Genomic DNA, 22,871 nt, shown 5'->3' on the forward strand with positions numbered 1-22,871 from the left:
ACTGATTCTGACCTAATGGATGCATGCTTAGCATCTAAGTCCAACAACCAAGAGATCGAGATTTACTATGAGCATTTGGAACCAGTCCCTTTTGAGGTTATTCCACCCCCTAATTTTAATGAGGATGAGAATGTTGTGATTGTGATTACACCCCCTGTGGTCCATGTGGTGGATGAGGAGGAAGTTATTACACCCCCTGTGATGGAGGAGGTTGAAGTAACCCAGAATGCCCCCAACGGAACTCCTCAGACACAAGCACCCCAGGTAAAATGGTAACATTCTCTTATCTTTAATATGACTTATTTCATTATAATAATTAATGTTAATTTTTTTTTACATGTGATAGGAACTTAATGATGCAAGCAATCCAATGAATGAGGATGGAGTACATAATGAGGCAGAAGATCAGAATGAGACACAAGTGAATCTGAAAGAGAAAGGGAAGGCAAAAGCTATTGAATCTGATGGTAGCAAGAGGAAGAGGAAGCAGGGATGTGTGCCTGACACAAGTGGATCTGAATCTGATGGTAGCACAAGTTCAGGAGGAGATTCAGATCCAACTTATCAAGGAGAAACAATTGAACAAAGTGAGTGGTCTCTGGATGAGGACCTAGGCAGCTACAAAAGTGAGGACCTTCATAGTCCTATCAGTTCAGATGATGAGGCCAACAATTACAACAAAACACAATTTCCACAGTTTGATGAGGTTGCTGGATTTGGCAAGGTGAGATTAGAACTTGGCATGGAGTTTGGTGATTTGGAATCCTTCAAGGAGGCTGTGAAGGATTATACAATTGATGTTGGAAGAGAGATGAGATGGATTAAGAATGATAGCATAAGGGCAACAACTGAATGTAGAGTGGAAAACTGTCCCTGGAGAATTTATTGTGCATGGTCCAAGGCAAGATTGAGTTTTCAGATAAAGAGCTTTAATGAGGAACATACCTGCAGCAGGACCTTTAGGAACAGGGCAGCAAGCACAAGTTGGTGCACCAAAAAGCTTGAGAAAAAACTCAGAGTTCAGCCAAATTTGACACACACTGAGGCATATGACTACATGAAGAGAAAATATGGGGTTCTTTTGAATGAGACCAAAATTTTTAGGTCACTGAAAAAGGCAAGGAAGCTGGTTGAAGGAAATGAGGCAGAGCAGTATGCAAAGCTCTGGGATTATGCACATGAACTTATGAAGAGCAATCCTGGATCTACTGTGAAGATGGACACTGTGGCTGTGAGTGAGGAGGAAAGACAGTTTCAGAGAATTTACATATGCCTTGATGCATGTAAGAGAGGCTTCAAGGCTGGCTGTAGACCATTGATAGGTCTTGATGGCTGTTTTCTGAAAGGATATTATGGGGGGCAGCTGCTTTCAGCAGTAGGTCAGGATGCCAACAACCAACTGTATGTGATAGCTTATGCCATTGTAAATGTGGAAAATAAAGACAACTGGAAATGGTTTTTGGAGCTGCTCCATGGAGATTTGGGTGATTATAAACAACATGAGTGGACTTTTATATCAGACATGCAGAAGGTAATACACTTCCTCTTTCTCATGTTGGCTGTTTTATTATAGCATTATGTTAGGACTACGTGCACTGCATTTAATTTGCACATGATTAGGACTAATATGACAGTATTGTGTAACATTCAGGGACTAATGTGACAGTAAGTTGTAACATTCAGGGACTAATTTGACAGTGAGTTGCAACATGTAATGATTAATTGTCTTTGTTTTTTGCTGTTTTGCTAGGGTCTCATCCCTGCAATGCAGGAGGTTATGCCTGGGGTGAGTCACAGATTCTGTGCAATGCATTTGTGGAGGAATTTCACAAAACAATGGAAAGACAAGGAGATGAAGAATGTTGTGTGGGATTGTGCTAGGGCAAGGACAGTTGAACAATTTAATGCAAAGATGAATAGGCTTAGGGCAAAGAATGCACAGGCATGGGCTTATCTCAACAAGTGGCCCAAAGAATCATGGACTAAGGCCTACTTCAAAGAAGGAGTTAAATCAGACAACATATGCAATAATGCCTGTGAATCCTTCAATGCAAAGATTCTGAAGTATAGAGGAAAACCTATACTGACATTGCTTGAGGAGGTTAGGTGTTATATCATGAGGACAGTTGCTACTAACAAGATCAAGTTCAAAGGACAGCAAGGCTTACTTCCACCAATGCAAAGAAGTAGATTGGAAACTGAGAAAAAAGATGGTAGTAAAGGGTGGACACCTGTATTCACAGGGGATGTTGTAGATGAGAGGTATGAGGTCCAGGGTTGGGAAGGAAAGGTGGATGTGAGTTTGACAAGACATACCTGCACTTGTAGGTTCTGGCAGTTGACTGGCATGCCTTGTAAGCATGCATGTGCTGCAATTGCCTGGAAGCATGATCATGCTGAGGACTATTGCCATGCTTGGCTTACTATGGGAGCTTATAGGAGTACATATGAGCATTGTGTTCGCCCCACTGCAAGCCAACAATACTGGGAGCAAACAGATTATGTGAGGCCTATCCCACCAAGGGTGAACAAGAGGAAACCCGGTAGACCTAAGAAGAATAGGAGGAGGGATGGAAATGAGGAACCAGTTGCTGGATCAAGAAACAGGAGTAGGGCTGGAAGTGAGCCACCTGTTCCTGCCACAAGAATCAGGAGGTCATATCCTCCAATTACTTGTACTAGGTGTGGCCTAACTGGTCACAACACCAGAAGCTGCCATAACATTGGTGCACCAATAAGGCCAACAAATTGGGTTCCACCCCCACCTGAAGTAATTGAGGATGAGGTTGATGTATCCCAGAATGCCCCCAATGGGACTCCTCAGCAACCCCAGGTAAAATGGTAGCATTATGTTCTCTTTAATATGACTTAATTCATTATATTAATTAATGTTAATTTTTTGAACTGTGATAGGAAACTCCTGCTGCTACAAGACCTAGAAGGAATGCCAACAGACCTAGAAGAAATGCTACTCCTGCTGATACAGCTCTTGTGCCTACAAGTAGTGGAACTGCCCCTCTTTCAAACACTATGCCTGCTGGAATTACAAGTAGGCCTGCTGCTACAAGACCTAGAAGGAATGCCAACAGACCTAGAAGAAATGCTACTCCTGCTAATACAGCTCCTGTGCCTACAAGTAGTGGAAATGCCCCTCTTTCAAACACTATGCCTGCTGCTGCACCTATTGGGTTTGTGATTTGGCCCAATAGACCAACTGGAATTGCAAGTAGGCCTGCTGGAATTGTTTATAGGCCCACTCCTGCTCCTGCTGCCTATAGGCCCCCTTCAATTAGGCCACCTAGGCAATCAGTGGAAGCATCTTCCTCAACTCGTCCACAATTCCAAGCTTCAACTTCAGTACCACCAAGGGCAGAAACAGCAAGAAGCTCACCACCACCAGGGCAAGTGACATATGCTTATCCTGGAGGAAATATGTGTTTCATGCCAACACCTTCTATGTTCCAAAACACCTCAGAGGACAATTGATGACAATGAAGTTCCAGAAGAGTCTTTTTGTGATGCAGCAGCTAGCCTATGTCTCTTTTTTGTTTTAAAATTGGTTGTGTTATGTACTGACTGATGACATTATATTTAGTAGCCTTAGTAACTTGGCATTGACATTATGGTTGTCTATTTAAGTTCTGGTTGTTGTTATGCTATTTAGCATTGAACTTTGTAATGGTTGACAGTATTGTGTTATGTGTTTGTTCAGACTTTGTAAGGGTTGATCTTTTATTATGAATGGTTATCTATTTCACATTATGGTTGTCTATTTAAGTTCTGGTTGTTGTTATGGAATATGTGTTTGTTCAGACTTTGTAATGATCTTATATTATGAATGGAGTAGAAGATTTGGTGGAAATGACCAAAAGCAAGCATGACAAAATGCATACCAAAAGCATCAATAATGCATTTCATTGATAATTTGACAATATCATTACATTCATCACTCAAAAGACTACATTGTTACATGATCCCCCACATTACATGAACTTCCCAATCATCATTACAAACACAAACAAAGTCATCAATATGACACAAATTCTCATCAATTGAACTTGTTGAGCTGCAAGGTCATTGTTCTTGCACATGGCTGCATTCATGTACCTAATTTGTTCAATCACCATCTCATTTTTCTTCAAAATAGCTTCCTTCATAAGCACCACCTCCTGCATCAACACTGCATTCTTCAGAGAAATCTCATTCAACACCCTCACAACTTATTCATTCTGCATACAGTTTGGGGCATTCGATTCAACTTCATTTCCATCTTCAACCCATCGAAAGAAGTTGCAATTAGATAAATGACCCTGTACAACAAAACCCATACAACCCAGAAATTATGAATTCATGCCAACATATGCAAAAATGAAGAACCCAGAAATCATTTACTTGCCTTTGGTAGATAGCAACTATAGAAGGGTTTTCCTGGGTTGGCATCAGTTTTGGAAACCCTAACCACTGCTTCTTCACCACACTTGCAATGGGGCACTCCATCGTTCATCCCTGAGCTAGAACTTCCCATGGGTTTTTTCGATGGCCTCTGTGGAAGTCGCGACCTAGAACTACCACTCATCTCCCTTCTCCCTTTCAGATTGAAGGTTGATGAATTTGGGATTTTCCCCCAAATGTTAGGGTTCATCTTCATATAGATGATTTCAGGGACTAATTTGAAGTGTTTAACATAAACCCCCAACGGCTATTTCCACGTAGGCATTGATTGTGGGAAAAAAAAATTCCATGTCAGTAAAAGGTTAACGGACGTTATATGATTTTAACGTCAGGGACTACTATGACTATTTTTTGTAACTTCTGGGGACCGCGAGCCTAATTAAATTCATCCAGGGACGATTCTGAAGTCGGTGGGAACTTCCAGGGACCATTGTGACCATTTACCCAAAAAATTAAATAAGAGTGCATTTGTTTGCATTTTCTTCTCATTTCTACATAATCATATCTTAATTATTTATAAGGTAAGAAGTTATAAATATTTTATACGTTGTAGAAGATATTTGTCTATATACTTTTAAAATGCAATCAATTTTCTTTAATTATTCAAGCTCTTATGTAGATAGTATATATGAAGGCAAAGAAAAAGGAATGCCCAGATATATATGTTTAATAATATATTTAGTCAATATATGAAGTAAACTCTATTTTAAGATGACCATAGCTTTCACCTATTCTATCACATATAAACTAAATTATCGTTGCCCCATTACTTGAGGAGTTGAACTTATCAGCTGAAGTTTCTTCTGAGCTCTACATATGCGTATATGGTTTGCTTTCTAATTATTAAATATTAATGAACCAAACGAAATGAAGCTTCAAATGCCGCTGGAGATATCGTTTTTATAGGGTAAGTGTGCTTATAAACATACATGAATTTTAAGTGACACTTTTTAGGTTTATATCTTAGGGACAATTTTTGACCGTCACAGATATTTATATAGACGGCTAAAAATTTCGACTAAAGTGTGTGTTCATCATTTTTTATTAGGTTATAGCTTTTTATTCTCTTAAAACTTTTACATCGTTACAAGTTTTAAAATCCAACATTATCACTTGAGTTATATAGCTAGTAAATTGCATCTAAAGACAGACCGTGGGGATAAATAAAAGAAAATATTATCAAAGTCTTGGGTGCGTATAACCGGAGACTTAGCAGCACCCGATGCAATAGAAAAATGAAATAAAGAAGAAAAGGCAACGACTTTGACAAATAACCTTCTTTTTTGGTATTGAATTGCTTTTACATGGAAACTAATCAAAATATAGAAATAATATCAATATTTAGTATTGAAGGAATAACGTTGTATTCAAGGGTGTGGAGGTTGACATTTCTAGGGCCATTGACATAATTCAGTTTAAGTCTTGGGTTTGGATCAAAGCTAAACTGAAACAAGCTAGTTTTTCTATTTTGAGTGGACTATGAATCCACTTATCTGTATTGAATCCCTATCCCTGTAACTTTGAATTTGTTATCCCTTGTACCAATTAATTTACTTTGCTGATAAAAAAAAGACTTATATAGATATGTTTTTCCCCTGGAATATACATTTTTTATTTTATTTTAGTCATTTTAAAATTATTTTCTGTTTTTCATCCCTCAAATATTAGCCGTTTTATTTTGCATCCTTAGTGTTGAGATTTTCATCCTTAACGCTCACTTTTCCATCCGAAACAAACTGGATATCATATCAACATCAGATGTGATATATGTTTTTATCCCTGAATTAAATATACTTGTTTTCAATTTTAGTCATTGTAAATTTTATTTTCTATTTTTCAGGAACTATGTACTATATCAGTCATCAAGGCTGAAACTCTTCTTTCCCCCACCACTGCTTCCCTCCCCCACCCGCCTCCTTCTCCCCCAAGTGATGCCTCTTCCCTTGCCCCTCCCTCCCCGAACCCCAACTCCAACTCCAACTCCAACCCCCACTATCACCCATCAAGCCCGAAACTATTCCTCATCACCATAAAACCCTTCATCAATCCCTTGTCGTCACCAACCAACTACAATGAATGCTACAAAATCATTGTTTACCTCTTTATGAGAGCCACCACCACACCTTCAGAAGTAGCGGCACTGACATCTTTGACTGAGAGATGATAAAGTGTTTTTTATTGGGATGGAAAGGGACTCGTTGGTGAGATGAAGGACCGAGGAGTGAAAATGAGGTTTTCAACAAATTTAAAATCAAGAATGTTAAAAAAATTGCAAGGACTAAAATCCAAAACAAAGTATATTTTAAGGACCAAAAATATATCATGTCTAATGCTAATCTGAACTTCCATATGTTAATTTGAATTGAAAAAATTTATCAAGAACGAAAAACAAAACGACTATTCGAGGATGAAAAACGGAAAAATAATTTTAAAAATACTACAACCATATCAAAAACAAAAAACAACCATAACATGGTATATTACAGGAACCCAAAACATATTTAAGAAAAAAATATCAATACTTAGCCCCATTTATTAGTTAATATTTTTGTATATATATTTTCTAAATCCAGCAAAATATCCTTCCATGTAAGAACTTTCTCTAATAATAATAGTAGTTATCTCCACTATACAGAAAGAGGTGGCGGATCAAACTGTATATGATCATAATCTCCATATTGCTCCGATTCCGAAATTGAGTCATGGTCATGCTTCTTCTGCAGTCTCAACTCCTCATTGAACTTCCTTATGAACTCCTCAACGCGCTGGTTCAACTCGTAGCGACTCGGCTCTGTCCTCCTTACTAGTCTCTCCCTCTTCCTCTCATCAAGCAGGGCCTCCGATCTCTTCATTTTCTGATGACGACACTCCGTTATCGCCCTCCACACATCCTCCATCGCAGGTGCATTCACGTCCGCAGAGTCCGGAGGTGAATCTGGGAAGGAGAACGGAGGTATCGACATGGAGGAAGACGGAGGTGTCCAAGACTCCGTTATAAATCCGTCTTCCTCCGTGGACACGCCGTTAACCACCACCGCCTTCACATCAATGGGTGCAGGCAGTGGATATTCTTCTTCTTCTTCATCTTCTGCTATGTAAGGAGGAGGAGGAGGAGGTGGTGGCGGCGGAGTGTGTGAGGGAGGAGGAGGGAGGGAGTTATGGAACATTGTGGAGGCAGCTATGGTGATGATGATGGCGTTGAGGAGGAGGAAGAGGTAGGGTGGGTTTAGCTGCTGGCACGAGAGGATGAGGTGCCATGTGAGGGACACGTGAGTGACCACGAAGTCTGTGATAACAGGAACTGAGACATGGACTCCATGTGCGGCGAAGAGAACGCCGGTGGAGATGAGGAGGAGCTTGAGAGCGGGGAGGAGTGACAACATTTGTAATACCTGCAGAGAAGGATTTTGGATAAGTGAGTTTTGGAATTGAAAATCGTGTTTATAGTAGGATAGAGAGAGAGAGAGCATGATGAAATAAATAAGCGGTTTGAACGCATGAGAAGAATCTTTGAAGTTTGGAAAACAATATTTTTTTTAGGGGTCAATGATTAAATATAATTAACCAATTATTTTATAAACGAGTTTAATTTTAGTCTATTAGTGGAAAGATTATGTTTAGGGTGATGATTTTTTTAAAGGATGATTTCTTACCATATGACAATATTGGATATTGACTATTTTCAGTAACTAGTAACTGTGTTAGTTGATTTTTTTTCATTTGGCCACTAGTCTTCACGGAAAAATGGGTCTTACGTGACTAATCTGGGTCGAGATACAATTGTGATGTCACTGCCACAAATGTATTATTTTTTACCTCAAAGGAAATCGAACCATAGCCAGAAGGCTAAACGAAATCCCTTAGGTTGTGTTTGGATGGGGTGATTTTTGGGGGGAATGTAATTCTAGAGGGTATTTTAAATCCTTTAAATTGAAATACCTGGTTTGGATGTCTATTTGTGGAATTCTGAAAATACTGGTAATTAAAAGAGGTAATTTAATGAAGGGATTATCGGGTAATCAAAATACCCTCAAAATTGGAAGTAATTGGAAAATCCCTCACTGCTCGTGTCTCTCACTCTCTCGTTCTCGCTCCCAATCTCACTCTCTCTGCAATCTCGCTCTTTCGATCTCGTTCTCGCTCCCGATCTCACCCTCTCGCGATCTCGTTCTCTCGTTCTCGCTCTTCCGATCTCACCCTCTCGCGATCTCGTTCTCTCGTTCTCGCTCTCCCGATCTCACTCTCTCTGCAAATCCCGATCTCACTCTCTCTGCGATCTCGCTCTCTCGTTCTTGCTCTCCCGATTCATGGAGTGGCTCTATCTTCCCTCTTGATTCAGGTAAAATCTCTTGATTCTTTCACAAATTTTGCAGTATTGTTGTTGTGGTTGTTGTTGTTTTTTCGATTTGATTTTGTTTTTGGAGTTGAAAATATCTGTTTTGTTCTTGTCTTGAGTTTTGTTCGTTGATGCTAGTACTGGGTTTGTGATGTTTTTTTTCTCCATTTTGTGCATGGTTCAGAAGCAGATGAACATAGGTGAGGAAGGCAATAGTTTCTATTTTTTTACCAAAACAATAATTAGAGTTACATAAGAATTGCTCAAACTGAATCTGAAAATTGACTAGGCCTCAATTCATGTGTAAATCAAAGGTACTTTAATCCTCTGTTGCTCTTGGCCTTGACCCACCTTGATTTCCAACCACCCTTTTGGAATTTCTTTGGTCCTTCCATGGTGATGGTATGCTTTTGTAGGTGTATTTCTAGATTAGGATGGTTTTGGGGAGAAACAAAGGGACAAAAACCCATTATGCAGAGAAGGAGTTTGATGAATAAAGAGTATTTTTATAGCAAGTAGCAATAGCATGATGTGTGTTATATATAATAAGGTGCATTGCATTCCTCAAGCATTATTCAAGTTGTCATGACAGTGATTTGATTTGTGTTTATTGTCACTGTCTTTTGCTAATCCTTGATGATCGGAAAAATATTTCAGGCTACTGCTATAAGTGGATACACTAGCAACTCTGCTTCTGCCAAGAAGTGCAGAAAGAAGAAGGTAAAGTTATTCATTTCATCTTATAGTCAAGCCTGTGATTTTAATATTTGTAGTGAGTTTTATTTCAAAACAACCATGGACATATTAGGATAGAAAGAACTTTTCACTACACTTCAAACGTTCATTGCTGCTGCTATATTGTCTTGCTATAATAACTAGGTAGTATTAAAAGATGAATTAATTTATCAGCAAAAAGAATTTATGGAGTAAAGGAGATTTTATTACATTTTCATTGCTGTGGTTATTCCGGAATAGATTAAGTTTAGTTGGAAAAGGGGTCCATCAACTCTGCTACTATGTCCAAGTTTAGTTTTATAATCTGCACAGAGATAAGAATTGCAGCTTATAGTCTGAATTGATTTTAGAACATTTCATCATAAAACCAAACACATATATATGTTTATTTCATTTGGTCAATGGATGAGGGGGAAAGCTTTTTCATGAGTAGCTTCCATATTGTCTATGAGAAAAGAGAAATTTATTGAAACATGTTAGAAATCACTCATCCATAATGGAAAACTAAGACAAGAGGAAAAAACTCAATGCTTACTTATTTTTTTATTTATTTTAATGAATCTAACCGAAAGCTCCACGCTACTATTTAGAGAATGTTTTAACTTGACTCTTCTCATTTTCTTAGTGAGCTTGTACACATCCCTTGTCCTTTTTAATCACATCTTATCCATTTTTATGTTTAAACTAGCTGATTTTGAATCTGATTGAGTTAGCTTCTCTTACTTCCTATTTTCTTTATAGTGTCATGCAATATTGATGTTTTATTATATGTTTTTTTTAGTTAACAAATGGATCTTAGAGTAGTTGACACTTCAGTTCTTTTACGAAAACGTAAAAGAAATGAAGAAGAAGAAGAGGCAAAATTGCAGGAGCAAATAGCATTCATTGTTGCTAGTGTCATTGCTATGCTTTTAGGTGTAGTAGCTTGGTATCATGAGATGCATTTTGTTAAGGAACCGTCCCGAAATTGGGAATTGGAAAGAAGCAATTTCCTTAATCGTCTGTATAGAGGAACCGAAAGTGACTGCATTGAACAGTTAAGAGTCAGTAAAAGGGCATTTTTTAAACTTTGTGGAATTTTACAAGATAAAGGACAGTTGGTAAGGACAAGAAATGTCCCAACGATTGAAGCAGTGGCAATGTTTTTGCATATCCTTGCTCACAACCTAAAGTATAGAGTAGTGCACTTTACCTATTATAGATCCAAAGAAACAATAAGTAGGCAATTCAACAATGTCCTACGAGCTGTAATGAAAGTGAGTGGGGAATATTTGAAGTTTCAAGACCATAATAATCTAGAGGGCTCTGAGGCATACAAATGGAGATGGTTTCAGGTAAACTTATCATAAGCTTGAGTAATTATATGAGATTTCTAGTAATTACAACTTATTTTTTATTTTTAAACTTTTTTAGAATTCGATTGGAGCACTTGATGGGACACATATTCCAGTAACAGTGGCAGCAGAAGATAAACCTAGATACCGTAATAGAAAGGGTGACATCTCTACGAATGTGTTAGGGGTTTGTGGTCCAGATTTAAAGTTTATTTACGTGTTACCTGGTTGGGAAGGCTCGGCAGGAGATTCACGAGTATTGCGAGATGCTTTACGTCGTCAAAATCACCTTCAAATTCCGAATGGTAATATTCTCAACCTTGATACTTTTTTTACTATATTAAATACAATTATATGATTTTTTTTCTTGGAAAAAAACCATCGCAGGTAAATACTTTCTGGTCGACGCAGGATATACAAATGGCCCAGGATTTTTAGCACCTTATCGAGGGACTAGATATCATCTCAATGAGTGGATTGGAAACACCCCTCAAAACTACAAGGAGTTGTTCAATCTCCGTCATGAAAGTGCAAGGAATGTAATTGAAAGATCATTTGGGATATTGAAAAAACGATGGAGTATATTAAGAACTCCATCTTTTTTTGATATAAAAACACAAATAAGAATGATTAACGCTTGTTTCGTACTGCACAATTTTATAAGAGATGAACAACAATATGACCCAATTTTAGAGGTCCAAGACTTGGAGCTTTTATCGGTTGTTGATGAAGAGTTAACCAATCAACATGGGGAAACAATTACAAGTAATGTTGCAAATGAGATCACAACTATTCAAGTATCTGAGGCATGGACAACGTTTCGGGACACTTTAGCAATGGATATGTTTGTTGAATATCAACATAGAAGAAACTTAGTTTAGGGACAACATGTTATCAGTTGTCTTTGCTTTCTACCTTGTTCGCTGTTTCTATTATCTGTTTTTCCATTTCTTATGTTGTTTCTTGTTTATTTCTGTAGTTGCTTTGTTCTGTTGTGTGTTGGCTCACTTGGAAGAGCCTTGTTTCCAAGCTTTTTATCCTATTAATATTAATTGAATGATTGATCAGAACTAACTGTGGCTTTTTATCCTATTAATATTAAAAGCTTAGTATGTTGTCTTGTATATGTATATTCTGTTTATTTTCAGAAACTCTTCATGTTTATTTATTTTCAAACAGGGTTACAGCCAGACTAGGGACTTGGACAGTGAGGAGCTATTGGAACAGTTGCTATATCGACTTGTTGGTTGCCGGGTAATATTTTATAACTTGAGGATATTCATCATCTTTTTGTTATTTGATCTGTTTGCTGTGGACACTTCAATTAGGTTCAAGTGTTTCTATTTTACTACTGCATTTCCTTAAGTATTTCAAACTGATTCTGAGAAAATTATATATACTAGATTAGAAGCTCTCTCTCGTGTGCAAATGAATGAGTGACTTCAAAGCATTATCTCTTTCTTCAATTCTTTGATTAGAATCACAGTAACGACACTCACTATATTATAATAATTCTTTCTGTACAATTACATAGATACAAACAAAATTGACATCTCAACCTCACCCTTCTGATTAATCATACTTATGATTTCTGCACATGATGTATTCAATCATAGAAGCTCATTTTGCTGCTATTATCTTTGTTCAGCTCTGTAGATGTATTTCAAAATTCTTCTGGTTATTAGTAATTGTCTAATGTTTGTTTATGTTTGAAGGAGAGATGAGGGGAAAAAGGAAAATGGCGGAAGCTAGTAATGAGGATAAGAAAGATGATAGCAGAGCTTACTTTACTTGGAACTTGGAGATGGACCGTGCACTTGCTAATATACTTAGAGATCAAAGAAGCATGGGAAACAAAAGTGATGGTGCATGGAAAGCAGTGGCATATAACACTGCGGCTCAAATGTTGTCTTCACGCTTCAATTTGCAACTTATTGGAGAGAATGTTAAAAACCGCATCAAGTTGTGGAGATCATGGTATGGCATTGTTAGTGACATCCTTAGTCAAAGTGGTTTTGATTGGGATGGAACCAAATATATGATTTCTGTTACAAATGAAGATGCATGGAATGAGTATGTCAAGGTAATCATTTTTAATGTTATTACTATTTAATTAAATTAATGTTTGTGTTAGTATTAATATGCTGCCTATTTTCTTTGTAGTCACATAATGACGCTAAGAGGTTTCGATTTAAGGTGATTGTTAATTGGGATGACATTGTAGACTTGTGTGCTAAAGATAGAGCAACAGGAATTGGAGCGGAGACATCCTTGGATGCGGATGACATCATGAGCAAAGAAGCAAATGAGGATGGAGCTTATATTGCGGATATTGATGAACAAAGCTCTACAACAAGGAAAAGCAAACAACCAATGGAATTCAAAAAGGGAAAAAGTGGAGAGAAGAATGGGATAATTACTTCAATGAATAAAGTGGCTGAGTCTTTGAGTGAATTTGTGCAAGCAACTAGAAAAGGGGTGAAAAATGTCCAAGAAGTGGTTCATGATGTGATGGATGAGCTAAAGAACATTCCGGACCTTAATGGCACTCAATGGCTAAAAGCAGTGGATTGGCTTTCAGAAAATCCAAATAAGTTGGAGATTTTGAAAGCTCTTCCCATGGAGAGAAAGAAAGATTACATCTTAGCTTTTATGCACTGATTTGTGATTTGCTATAGTTTATAGACTCATTTGTAGTGTTTCCAACTTTTCATTATGCCACTGTTGAGACTTTGTTTTATTTAATTTTCATTTGGATTGATGTTAGCACTTGTTACTGTTGAGACTTTTTTTTATTTAATTTTCATTTGGATTGATGTTAGCACTTGTTACTGTTGAGACTTTCTTTTATTTAATTTTCATTTGGATTGATGTTAGCACTTGTTAAAAACACAGTTTTAAATTTAAAGTAATAGGAAATGTGATATCTCCATGAATGTATTAGAAATTTGTGATCCAACTAATTTCAGATTTTTGAGTCAATTCAGGGGGTTTGGGCCGATTATAAAATTCTGGGTTAATTTTAAGTTAAGTTTTTTTATTATAATTATCCAAATAATATTAATTAGATTAAAAAAATAAGATAAAGGAAATTCAATTGATTCAATTGAATTCCCTAGCATTACCCAAACAAAGAATTTTAAAATTGATGGAATTTAATCACCTTATCCAAACAAGGGAATTTGAAAATCAAGGGAATTCAATTGAATCAATTAAATTCCCTAGAATTTAAAATCCCTTGGATTTCTACAATCCTCCATCCAAACACAATCTTAGGGAAATGCACATTCTCTACTTGTGCCACCCTTTGGGGTTAAGTAACCATATATACTAAGCACTAAGCACGGGATTCTATTTTAATGGAAACAAAATTCATAAATTTTGGGACTAATTTTTTTTTAGCATGAAGTATATTATGGTTGCCGTACTCTTGTCGGGGCTTCATGCTCCCAGATTCTTGGGTGACTCTATCTATGCATGCTCTTACCAAGAGACCAGCTCGTTGCATGTGTCCCTTGTTTTATGACTTAATTTTTAGTCAAATTGAACATACTTTCATTCTAAAGGCCTGTCATTCGATCTTTTTACTGCTAATGAAATTTGACATATCCTATTAGTGAAATATGTTCTTCCCGGTGGTGATGGATTGTCTCTCTTCATACAATATCCGCTTAGGATGCCCTTCATTGAATGACTTATGCGTTAGGATCTCTACTCGGCATCTTCTGATGAAGTTTGTCAATAAAAAAAGTAGTAATCACGATTCGAGGAAGTCGGAAGGCAGCTAGAAATTGTTATAATTTGATCCTAAGGTTCGTAAGTGTTCTGGGACCGGGAGAAATCCCTCCCCGTCCGAGACCCTTAACGACCCCCGTCCCTCTCCGGGGTGATTCGACCGCCCCAAAAGATCGTCGATCCCACATAGGCCGATAAGAGAGACGACCACTGTGGCTGGGGTCCAGGGAGTTACATCGAGGGACGGGCAGACGACCCGGGGGAGAATTACACCCGGGGACGACGGTCACCCCTCCGACCAGGAGGGACCGACCAGAGAATAAGGGGGCACCGTAGCTCACTGGGAAAGATCAAGTCAACCCTCCCATCGCGGACCCCACAACCAGTACTTTGGGGCTGGGTCACATCTTGAGGTCAGGTAGTGGGTTACGATGAATCCTGAGCCGTAAGATCTCTGAGAATTTACAGACGCCACAGGTGGATACTACGGTAGGGGCGTGAGGGGTCATCAAGATACCCAAGACACTCATGACATTCCTTTTTTACTAGAGCCCACCCTTCGTTTCTGCTGGAGTATAAAAGACCTCAAGCTTCCAAGAGTCAAGGTATCTATTTTTTCACTATGTCACCACACACAAAAAACTACTTAGACTTCCCTCAACTAACTTAAGTTTTGGAGCACCTTGTAGGACCACCTCCTGGGACGGTGGCATTCGCCCAATTTCCTCCAACCGACCGTCACGCACCTTCACCGTTCTCTTTTCCCCTACCCCTCCTCGCTGGGTAGGAACGATCAAGGCTTCTCCCTGATCAGTAAGAAAGGAATGAACAATGAAAAGAGCCCAATTGAGCTCTCGGAAGAGGGTCCGAGATGACAAGGAATTATAAGGCAACTCCAAGCAGAGAATTATAGAGGCCCTTGATGCACGTCTAAATTCAATACTTTTTACTGTAGTTTCCAAATGGTTTTGTGCCCAATTATTGCGTTACCTTTACCGTGAACATGTATCTCATCTTATGAAGATTCATGTAGTGCTAACCGATCTTATATATTTTTACTAGGGGGCTCTTGTCCAACTAACCCTTACAACTGATGCTACATTGGCTTTGTTAGCCTCGGTATGTGTCTCCGGCGAGTTGCGTAGGCATTTTACACGACTTGATAAGTTAGCTTTATCTTTTTTAAGTTTTATTCCAACACCGACACTTAACTGAACATAGCGTCAGTTTTTGACCTTGTAACTTCAGTTTATCGCTGACACTATTTAGTGTTTTTTGTGTGTGTGTGTGGAGGGGATCAGAAGAGATTCTATTGATCTCTAGGGAGAACACATCATATTAATATTAGGAGGTTATTTATAAATACTATTTGATCCCATTTCTCCTTAAGGAGAAAAGTAAGATACCCAAAAACAAGTATGCCAGACTCTATCTACATACATATGTGGCACTCTTTGGCATGTAATTGGTGGGTATAGTCGTATAGATAGGACTCTATGTCAAGTGCGGGTATTTAAGGTATATTTCATGAGATTCTGAAATCGCCCCAGCCCCCAAGTGATCTAATATGCCGATCGAATTTTAAGGTTGAATTATTCTCTGCAATATCTGATAAAGGGGTTGTTAATGACACTCAAATTAAATCCATTTTTTAATTTTGACATGTCGAGCCGAAATTTGAGGCATTTGTTGATCCTTTTGGTCTGAGTGGATAGAAGTTTATACACTCGATTAAGCATGGATATGATTTTAGCTCTACCTGATCTTCTCTCTGAGTAAGAGATAAAATGGTCGGTTCAATAAAAAAGACAAAAGGTATAAGCTTAAGAATTTTCCTCAATTAGTGGATAAAATGGACTTGTCTCTGTCTGCAAGTGTCCCGTAATTGCACAAAAAGTTGAGACAAAAATAATATGCGCTGTGGTGAAAACTCATATGGCAAGAAAGTTCCATAAGATCATTCAGAAAAACTAAAAAAGTAAGTTGTATAGAAACCGCAGTACAGAAAGAGAAAGATATTTATATGGGTGCGAACTGCAAAGTGGAAACAACTTTTAAGTAAGTGGGTTAATGTAGTGGTTTAGTATTTCGTCTCTTAAGTAAGTAGTTGAAAGTTCGAATCTCAATTCCTGTAAATGGAAAAAAACTATTTGGTCAGCCATTACCACTTAGTGCTTTGATCATGGGGTAAAGTGTAGTATCATAATTATAAGATGTGGAGTTAGTTTTTTTTTATAAGCCATAAGAAATATATTGACTAGAAGTACAAGGGGTACTTCAACCCAATACAACGAGAAAGAAGTAGATAGAAAGAGACAAGCTACAAGCTAACTTGAACAAGAGTAAGGATCCTAAGGAAAACGAAATTACCCCACCTAATACCTCAATGAAAATAGACTAAACAAAACGAGCTTCATTAAAACCTTGATAAGATAAAACCCCATTGGAAAAACCTATCAAGGAAAAAGAGTATCAATTTTGAAGAGTCAAGAGTAAATTTTCAAGAGTACCAATTTGGAGTTAGTAGAGAGGCCTTGGTTAAGAAAAATAATTAACAATTAAAAAATGTTATTAAAGAAGATGGATAGAAGAAGTTTGAAATGCGTTTAGGCATTATGCAACTCCATATCTATTGGACCAGCACACCCGAAAGGATAATTAAAGGAAAGAAAAGCTCAAGGCAACTCCAAATCTATTTGACAATGGTTTTAACTTTCAAACCTTTTAGGTGGAAACGTGTCTGGATCATGTTATTTAACTTGCACTCACTGCCATTGGGAATTAATGGCAGATGGTAACTACCATATATATATATATTTTTAAACGCATGCAAATTGAAAAATCTTACCCTGAATTAAATATAAATGGATGGATACACTTTTGACAAATCCAATACCGTGTGGGTGGTTACTGGACTAAGCAAAAAGTGACTCAAACCCGCTCATTACGGGATTAGACTGTCTTAACTCTTAAGAGATTAGGACTCGTGTCTGTGTAACGGTAATAACGGCAACGGTTAGTCTTATGTCACTCCACAAGACGTGTCTCCTCACCGCCATTCCTCAAACTTATTAGTCATCAGAATGATAGTTACATGCGGATTTGGATTGAAATTCACAGTGTGAATTGAAAGTTGAAACCGTTTCTATAACTCTCTTCATAGATATTCAAATAATTTAATACATATAAAAAAAGAGAATTGTTATTAACTAGTTTTAAACCCGTGCAAGGCACGGGGAATTTGTTCTTGATTTTTTTTAAAAAAAAATTGTTTAACAAATTGTTTAATATTTATTTATTAATTATAGTTATGATGTTTTTTTAATGGTTTTTTAAAGTTTTGTGGGTGTTATTTTGTTAGTTTAGCATATAGGTTTAGTGTTCCCAAAAATGATCAATTTTTCCGTTGTTCTTGTTTTAGAGCAATGTGTTTTTGTGTGGAAACCATATATATATATATATATATATATATATATATATATATATCTGCACTAAGATTTTCGAACAAATAATGATTCATTGAAAAATTGACAAACGTGGTCAATATACGAAAAATTTAAAAATTGTCAAAATGATTCAAATTGACCACCGAGGTCAATATACCCAAAAAAGTATAAATTGTCAATGTGGATAAAGAAATATAAAGAAACGTTTAGCACAAACTCTATTTATGTGTAAGCAACATAAAGGGAATGGTTCTAAATCTTCTCCATATTGATCTTCTTCATCATATCTGCACTTGTAAATTTGACTTGAATTTTGAAATTATTTGTGGGTCCATGCAAATTTTGAGCACATTAAATGCCAATTTGAACCACTTTCCGAATCTATCCTTCCCTTCGACCTTGAAAAGAATTTTCTTGTGCAATAAATCACCAATTTCTTTTGGGGGTGTTCCATGCAGCCGTTCTACAATTTATTTAAAATAAAATGAATTAAATTAATATTTATGATTTAATTTTTTAATGTAAAAGTACTTATTTTTAAATGTACATGTTTACCTTTTTCATTTCATCCAAAATTTCAATGCTTTTTTTTTGTTGATCAGAGAAATACCATCGCGATAAAAAATTGTCATAGTTGCAGATCCAGTATTGTCAGCAACATTCATCAACAGCTTGTACCTTAGGCAAACATCAATACTTAAATTAAATGTACTCTTTATTGATCAAAGTAATTTATTTATTCAAAATGGAGTTTACCGTATGGTAGGAGTTACGTGTTTGTTACATGTTGGACAAAAATACTGTGCTCTGTCAGAGTATGCTGCTGTGTGACATTTGCAATCATGATAATACCAATCATCTGTATTCACAATTTTCTCAATTGCAGCATACACAATGAATATTGTCCGCTGCAGTAATGAATTTGTATGCTTTAAAATTTTGTTGTAGCTACAAATGTTTGTAATATTAACAATGATAATAACATATGTATATTTAATACATTTAAATGTACCTACTCAATGACATGTTTTTTCTATTATGAATGTATTATAGTAGGTTTAGCTGTTATTATTTAGATAAAATCTAATTTGCAAAAAAAATATTAAATAAGTTTACTGATACTATTTTATTCATAAAAGTAATGGAATTTTCTACTTAATGTTTTTATCAGTTTAAAAAAAATATCAGCATTAAAAAACACACTTAACTATACTAATTACGTTCTTTATAAAATCAAAAAGGTAATACATGTGTAATTTTTTTTATAAAATAATTATTAATATATGTATTTAAAACTGTTAAATAGCTGAGCTTCATTAATGTGAGCTGTTGAGTATTGCTTATAGGCAGTGTCATAGGGGCAATGGGCCAGGGACCGCGTAACACTGAAATCCTAATTATTGTATTCATAACGAATCAATAAACAGAACTATAGCTGCTCTATAATCACAAACGTAGGCAATTTGACCGAACTGCGTGAACAAAGCTTTCGTGTATTTATCTCTACTTTTGATCTGTAATCGTGTTACTGCTCTAATAAATACCACCCGACATCTATTTATACCATCTGAAACTTAAAAAATTCAAAAATACCCTTAGTAGCTTTTCACTTTTTTAACTCACACTTTCGATGTGTGTTTCAGACGCATTTTCATGCTCCACCTTATAACAATGAGGAGGAGGAAGATAGATTTGAGGAGGGAGGGAAGCAACCTTGTAGTTGGCGCCGACCCCTCTACTCTAACTTCCTCACCCCACACTTTCACGCACCACCTTTCTCTAAACTTGGATTTGGTCGCTCTAACTACATAAATTCTGGTGAATGGCTTGGTGGATCGTGATCTATATTCATATTTCACCAGATCCAAGGCGATGTAAGGCCAAGTCTAGACAGCAAGGAAGTTCTAACAAGTTAGAGTGTTTTTGGGATTTGATCTTAGATCAGTAAATCTGTATCCAAACCCTCTCTCACTCTGTAGGAGAAGCAGAAGCAGAGATTGTGCTTGCAGAGATGGTGGTTAGAAGGAGGAGGGTGTAATAAATAGAGGAAACGATTATATGAGAAAGCGAGTACCATTGGTTGGTCATGGCTCAACTTGCAACGGATTTGTAGTGATTCAGCAGCGGTGCGACGAGGGAGTACTCCAACTTTGAGACGAGTTGAAGCTCACTAGCCGGCTAACTAATAGTACGAACACCAAGAGTCAAGAGACTATGCCCATGTTTGGCAAGCCAATCCGTAGCTGCAAAAAGTGCTTGAAAACAAAACTTTTTCATGACAAATGTTACCTTACTAAGTCCCTTTATAGAACTAAAATCAAATAATTACTTCACACTCCTAAAAAAATGTAGTCAACATAATTAGTCCTAAATTTCAAAAAAAAAAACATAATTAGTCCTAGTCGTTTGCTCGAAGTAGCTAGTTTTTATGGTTTTCAGAGCCAGACAAAAACCAGAATGGTGATGCTAATATGTTTTCAAAAAAAAAAGTTTTTCTGGGCCTTTGGGTCACTGCAAAAGTGAACTGGTTCAGTTTAACAACCATTGGATTTGACCAAAAAAAAAAAACAACCATTGGATATAGTAAAAAATTCGATGGTTGAGATTAATTATCGTTGAAGATTGAATTTTCCAAAATATCCTTGTTCTATTACTCTACCACCGCCATACCTCCATCTCCGCCTTCACCTAAATCGCCACCACCATCTTCTGCCATATACCTTCCTTAGCACCACCATACCCACCTCCTCCGTGGAAGTCATCCCAATCATCCATGTCTGTGAACCCAGAGACCAAGACGATCTGTGACGATCTCGTCGATGGCGCTGGAATCGCAGAAGAGACAAAGGACGATATGTGGCGTGGTCATCGGCGGCGGCTAGGGTTTTGGCTAGGGATGGCAACGGGGCGGGTATCCGAACCCGTACCCGAACCCGCAACACTACCCGCGGGTAGTCGACCCGTATCCGTGCCCGTTAAGCGTCAAACGGGTACCCGTTTACGGGCCTTAAACGAGTTTGGATACCCGCGGGTACCCGTTAAGCGCCAAACGGGTACCCGTTTACAATTTTTTATTTTCCTAAATTACTGCAAATTAACTTTTTTTGTTGGAAATTTAAATTGATTTCAGATCTTAAATAACACCCATATAATTGAACATTAATTGAGCGGATGAAACAAATAAATATGAATTAATTTCAATTAGTTTGAAATATCAAGTTCATCAAAACAATCCAAGATTATAAATATTCTCAAATGCCAAATAATTGTCTTACTACTCACTGAAAAGCACAACTGGTAGGCTAAAAGAAAAATAGTCTCAAATACCAAAATGGTAGCAGCAATTTAAAAACATGTCTACAATACCAAAATGGTAGCAGCAATTTAAAAACATGTCTACAATACCAAGAATCCACAAACTGATAACAACTACCCAAAAAACCGCTCTGGTACATTAAGATTTCCATTACAGACAACCCATCTTTTACAACTAAATTCAAGATGTGAGCGCAACATCGCATGTGAAAAATGCGACCCCCCAAGATGAGTTTGCTATGTGAAATATCATCCAAAATATATTCAATAATTTTATCATTCGCAGAACAGTTATCAAGGGTTAAAGTTGATAACTTACCATCCAAACTCCAATCCTTCAAGCACCGAATCAAGACATCCCCAAGAGCTCTTCCACTATGAGGAGCACGCACATGAATGAACCTAATCTCAATAAAAATCATTAACAACACATACAAGATAACAAGTCTTTGCAAAAAGATGACAAATTTTAGGCATTACCTCACTAGACGACTTTGAAGAACCCAAGAGTCATCAATGAAGTGAGCAGTCACAGCCATGTAGCCTTGGTTTTGATTGGTCAACCACAGCTAATGGATATTCGTGGGCGACGATCATTCTAGCAAGAGCTTGTCTTGCTTTTTCAGGGTTAAGCACATAAGAACCATCCTCACTCTTATTTTGCTCGGTTTTGAAATGTTTTTGCTCTCCACACTTTTTTTGATATTCCTTGCACCTGTTCAAGTGATTGCGCAAGTGTGTTGTACCTTGCTTTGGATCACCTAACAAACTTTTTCCACAATGTACACAAATTGCTCTCTGTTTGCCATCAATTATTTTATGCTCAAAATGGCCCCAGACTTCAGATCTTGTCTTCCTTTTATCACCCACAACTTCAATTGTAACTTCTTCATCCAAAACAGTTTCAGGGACTGCACCAAAATCTGAACCACTCATAGTATATGGAGAATCTTCTTCTCCTTCTTGGCCATCACCCAATGGAATAGTCGAACTGAATGATTGTTCCGTAGACATTCTACAAAAAAAATAAAACAGTATGCATAATCAGAGATATAAAAATCATCATATAATGTGAACAATTATGCAGTTTACTTTTAAACAAAACAGTATGCATCAACATTGAGCTGATGGGTTAAACAATAAGGCAAATGCTATCAAATAACCACAATTCTATCATGTAAACACAACCAATAAGCCAATCAGTTGTATGCATAAAACCACAGTTCTCCAAGTAGAGTGACAAATGAATTCTCTTCCAAAATCATCCACATGCATATAATTATTTTATGATGGAATGCAAGAATGTTTCCTTTCCACTGGATTATCCCATAAACAGCCGATAATTTTATCAAACTCACCTATAAGGAGAGCCTTTCAGCTAGAAAAAAACCATTTTACAAATAGAGTGGCACCAATCCCATACCACTTTCTTAGTTTGTTAGCTTCCTAACCCAAGAAAAAAAGACTTGAAACGGTATGAAACAGAACGTTATAGCCATGATCATTATGTATACCTAT

At 37.1% G+C, this 22,871-nt stretch overlaps 4 protein-coding genes across 4 annotated transcripts; 2 read left to right on the top strand and 2 right to left on the bottom strand.

The window, feature by feature from the left end:
* Positions 1–3,983: 3,983 nt before the first annotated feature.
* LOC130712178 (DNA-(apurinic or apyrimidinic site) endonuclease 2-like) lies at positions 3,984–4,642 on the bottom strand. Its single transcript, XM_057562015.1, has 3 exons — positions 4,397–4,642; positions 4,238–4,310; positions 3,984–4,180 (listed from the first exon to the last, which is right to left on the bottom strand). Exons 1-3 carry the CDS (start codon positions 4,640–4,642, stop codon positions 3,984–3,986), a joined length of 516 nt encoding a protein of 171 aa, XP_057417998.1.
* A 2,402-nt stretch (positions 4,643–7,044) lies between these two features.
* LOC130714071 (protein PAF1 homolog) lies at positions 7,045–7,884 on the bottom strand. Its single transcript, XM_057563937.1, has one exon. The coding sequence runs from the start codon at positions 7,833–7,835 to the stop codon at positions 7,080–7,082; it is 756 nt and encodes a 251-aa protein (XP_057419920.1). The 5' UTR covers positions 7,836–7,884; the 3' UTR covers positions 7,045–7,079.
* Positions 7,885–10,096: 2,212 nt separating this feature from the next.
* Positions 10,097–11,835, top strand: LOC130714192 (protein ALP1-like). Its single transcript, XM_057564081.1, has 3 exons — positions 10,097–10,857; positions 10,937–11,162; positions 11,245–11,835. The coding sequence occupies exons 1-3, from the start codon at positions 10,312–10,314 to the stop codon at positions 11,736–11,738; spliced, it is 1,266 nt and encodes a 421-aa protein (XP_057420064.1). The 5' UTR covers positions 10,097–10,311; the 3' UTR covers positions 11,739–11,835.
* A 694-nt stretch (positions 11,836–12,529) lies between these two features.
* Positions 12,530–13,518, top strand: LOC130712179 (uncharacterized). Its single transcript, XM_057562016.1, has 2 exons — positions 12,530–12,940; positions 13,021–13,518. The coding sequence occupies exons 1-2, from the start codon at positions 12,563–12,565 to the stop codon at positions 13,516–13,518; spliced, it is 876 nt and encodes a 291-aa protein (XP_057417999.1). The 5' UTR covers positions 12,530–12,562.
* The last annotated feature ends 9,353 nt before the right edge of the window (positions 13,519–22,871 follow it).

This window comes from Lotus japonicus, chromosome 4, assembly GCF_012489685.1.
Source record: "Lotus japonicus ecotype B-129 chromosome 4, LjGifu_v1.2".
Lineage (NCBI taxonomy): Eukaryota > Viridiplantae > Streptophyta > Magnoliopsida > Fabales > Fabaceae > Lotus > Lotus japonicus.

Coding starts and splice junctions, on each gene's coding strand:
- LOC130712178 (XM_057562015.1), bottom strand. CDS start 4,642: ATGAACCCTAACATTTGGGGGAAAATCCCAAATTCATCAACCTTCAAT. Junction 4,311..4,396: donor ATAGTTGCTATCTACCAAAG/GCAAGTAAATGA, acceptor TTTGTTGTACAG/GGTCATTTATCTAATTGCAA. Junction 4,181..4,237: donor TGAATCGAATGCCCCAAACT/GTATGCAGAATG, acceptor TGAAGAATGCAG/TGTTGATGCAGGAGGTGGTG.
- LOC130714071 (XM_057563937.1), bottom strand. CDS start 7,835: ATGTTGTCACTCCTCCCCGCTCTCAAGCTCCTCCTCATCTCCACCGGC.
- LOC130714192 (XM_057564081.1), top strand. CDS start 10,312: ATGGATCTTAGAGTAGTTGACACTTCAGTTCTTTTACGAAAACGTAAA. Junction 10,858..10,936: donor ACAAATGGAGATGGTTTCAG/GTAAACTTATCA, acceptor AAACTTTTTTAG/AATTCGATTGGAGCACTTGA. Junction 11,163..11,244: donor TCACCTTCAAATTCCGAATG/GTAATATTCTCA, acceptor AAACCATCGCAG/GTAAATACTTTCTGGTCGAC.
- LOC130712179 (XM_057562016.1), top strand. CDS start 12,563: ATGTTTGAAGGAGAGATGAGGGGAAAAAGGAAAATGGCGGAAGCTAGT. Junction 12,941..13,020: donor CATGGAATGAGTATGTCAAG/GTAATCATTTTT, acceptor TTTTCTTTGTAG/TCACATAATGACGCTAAGAG.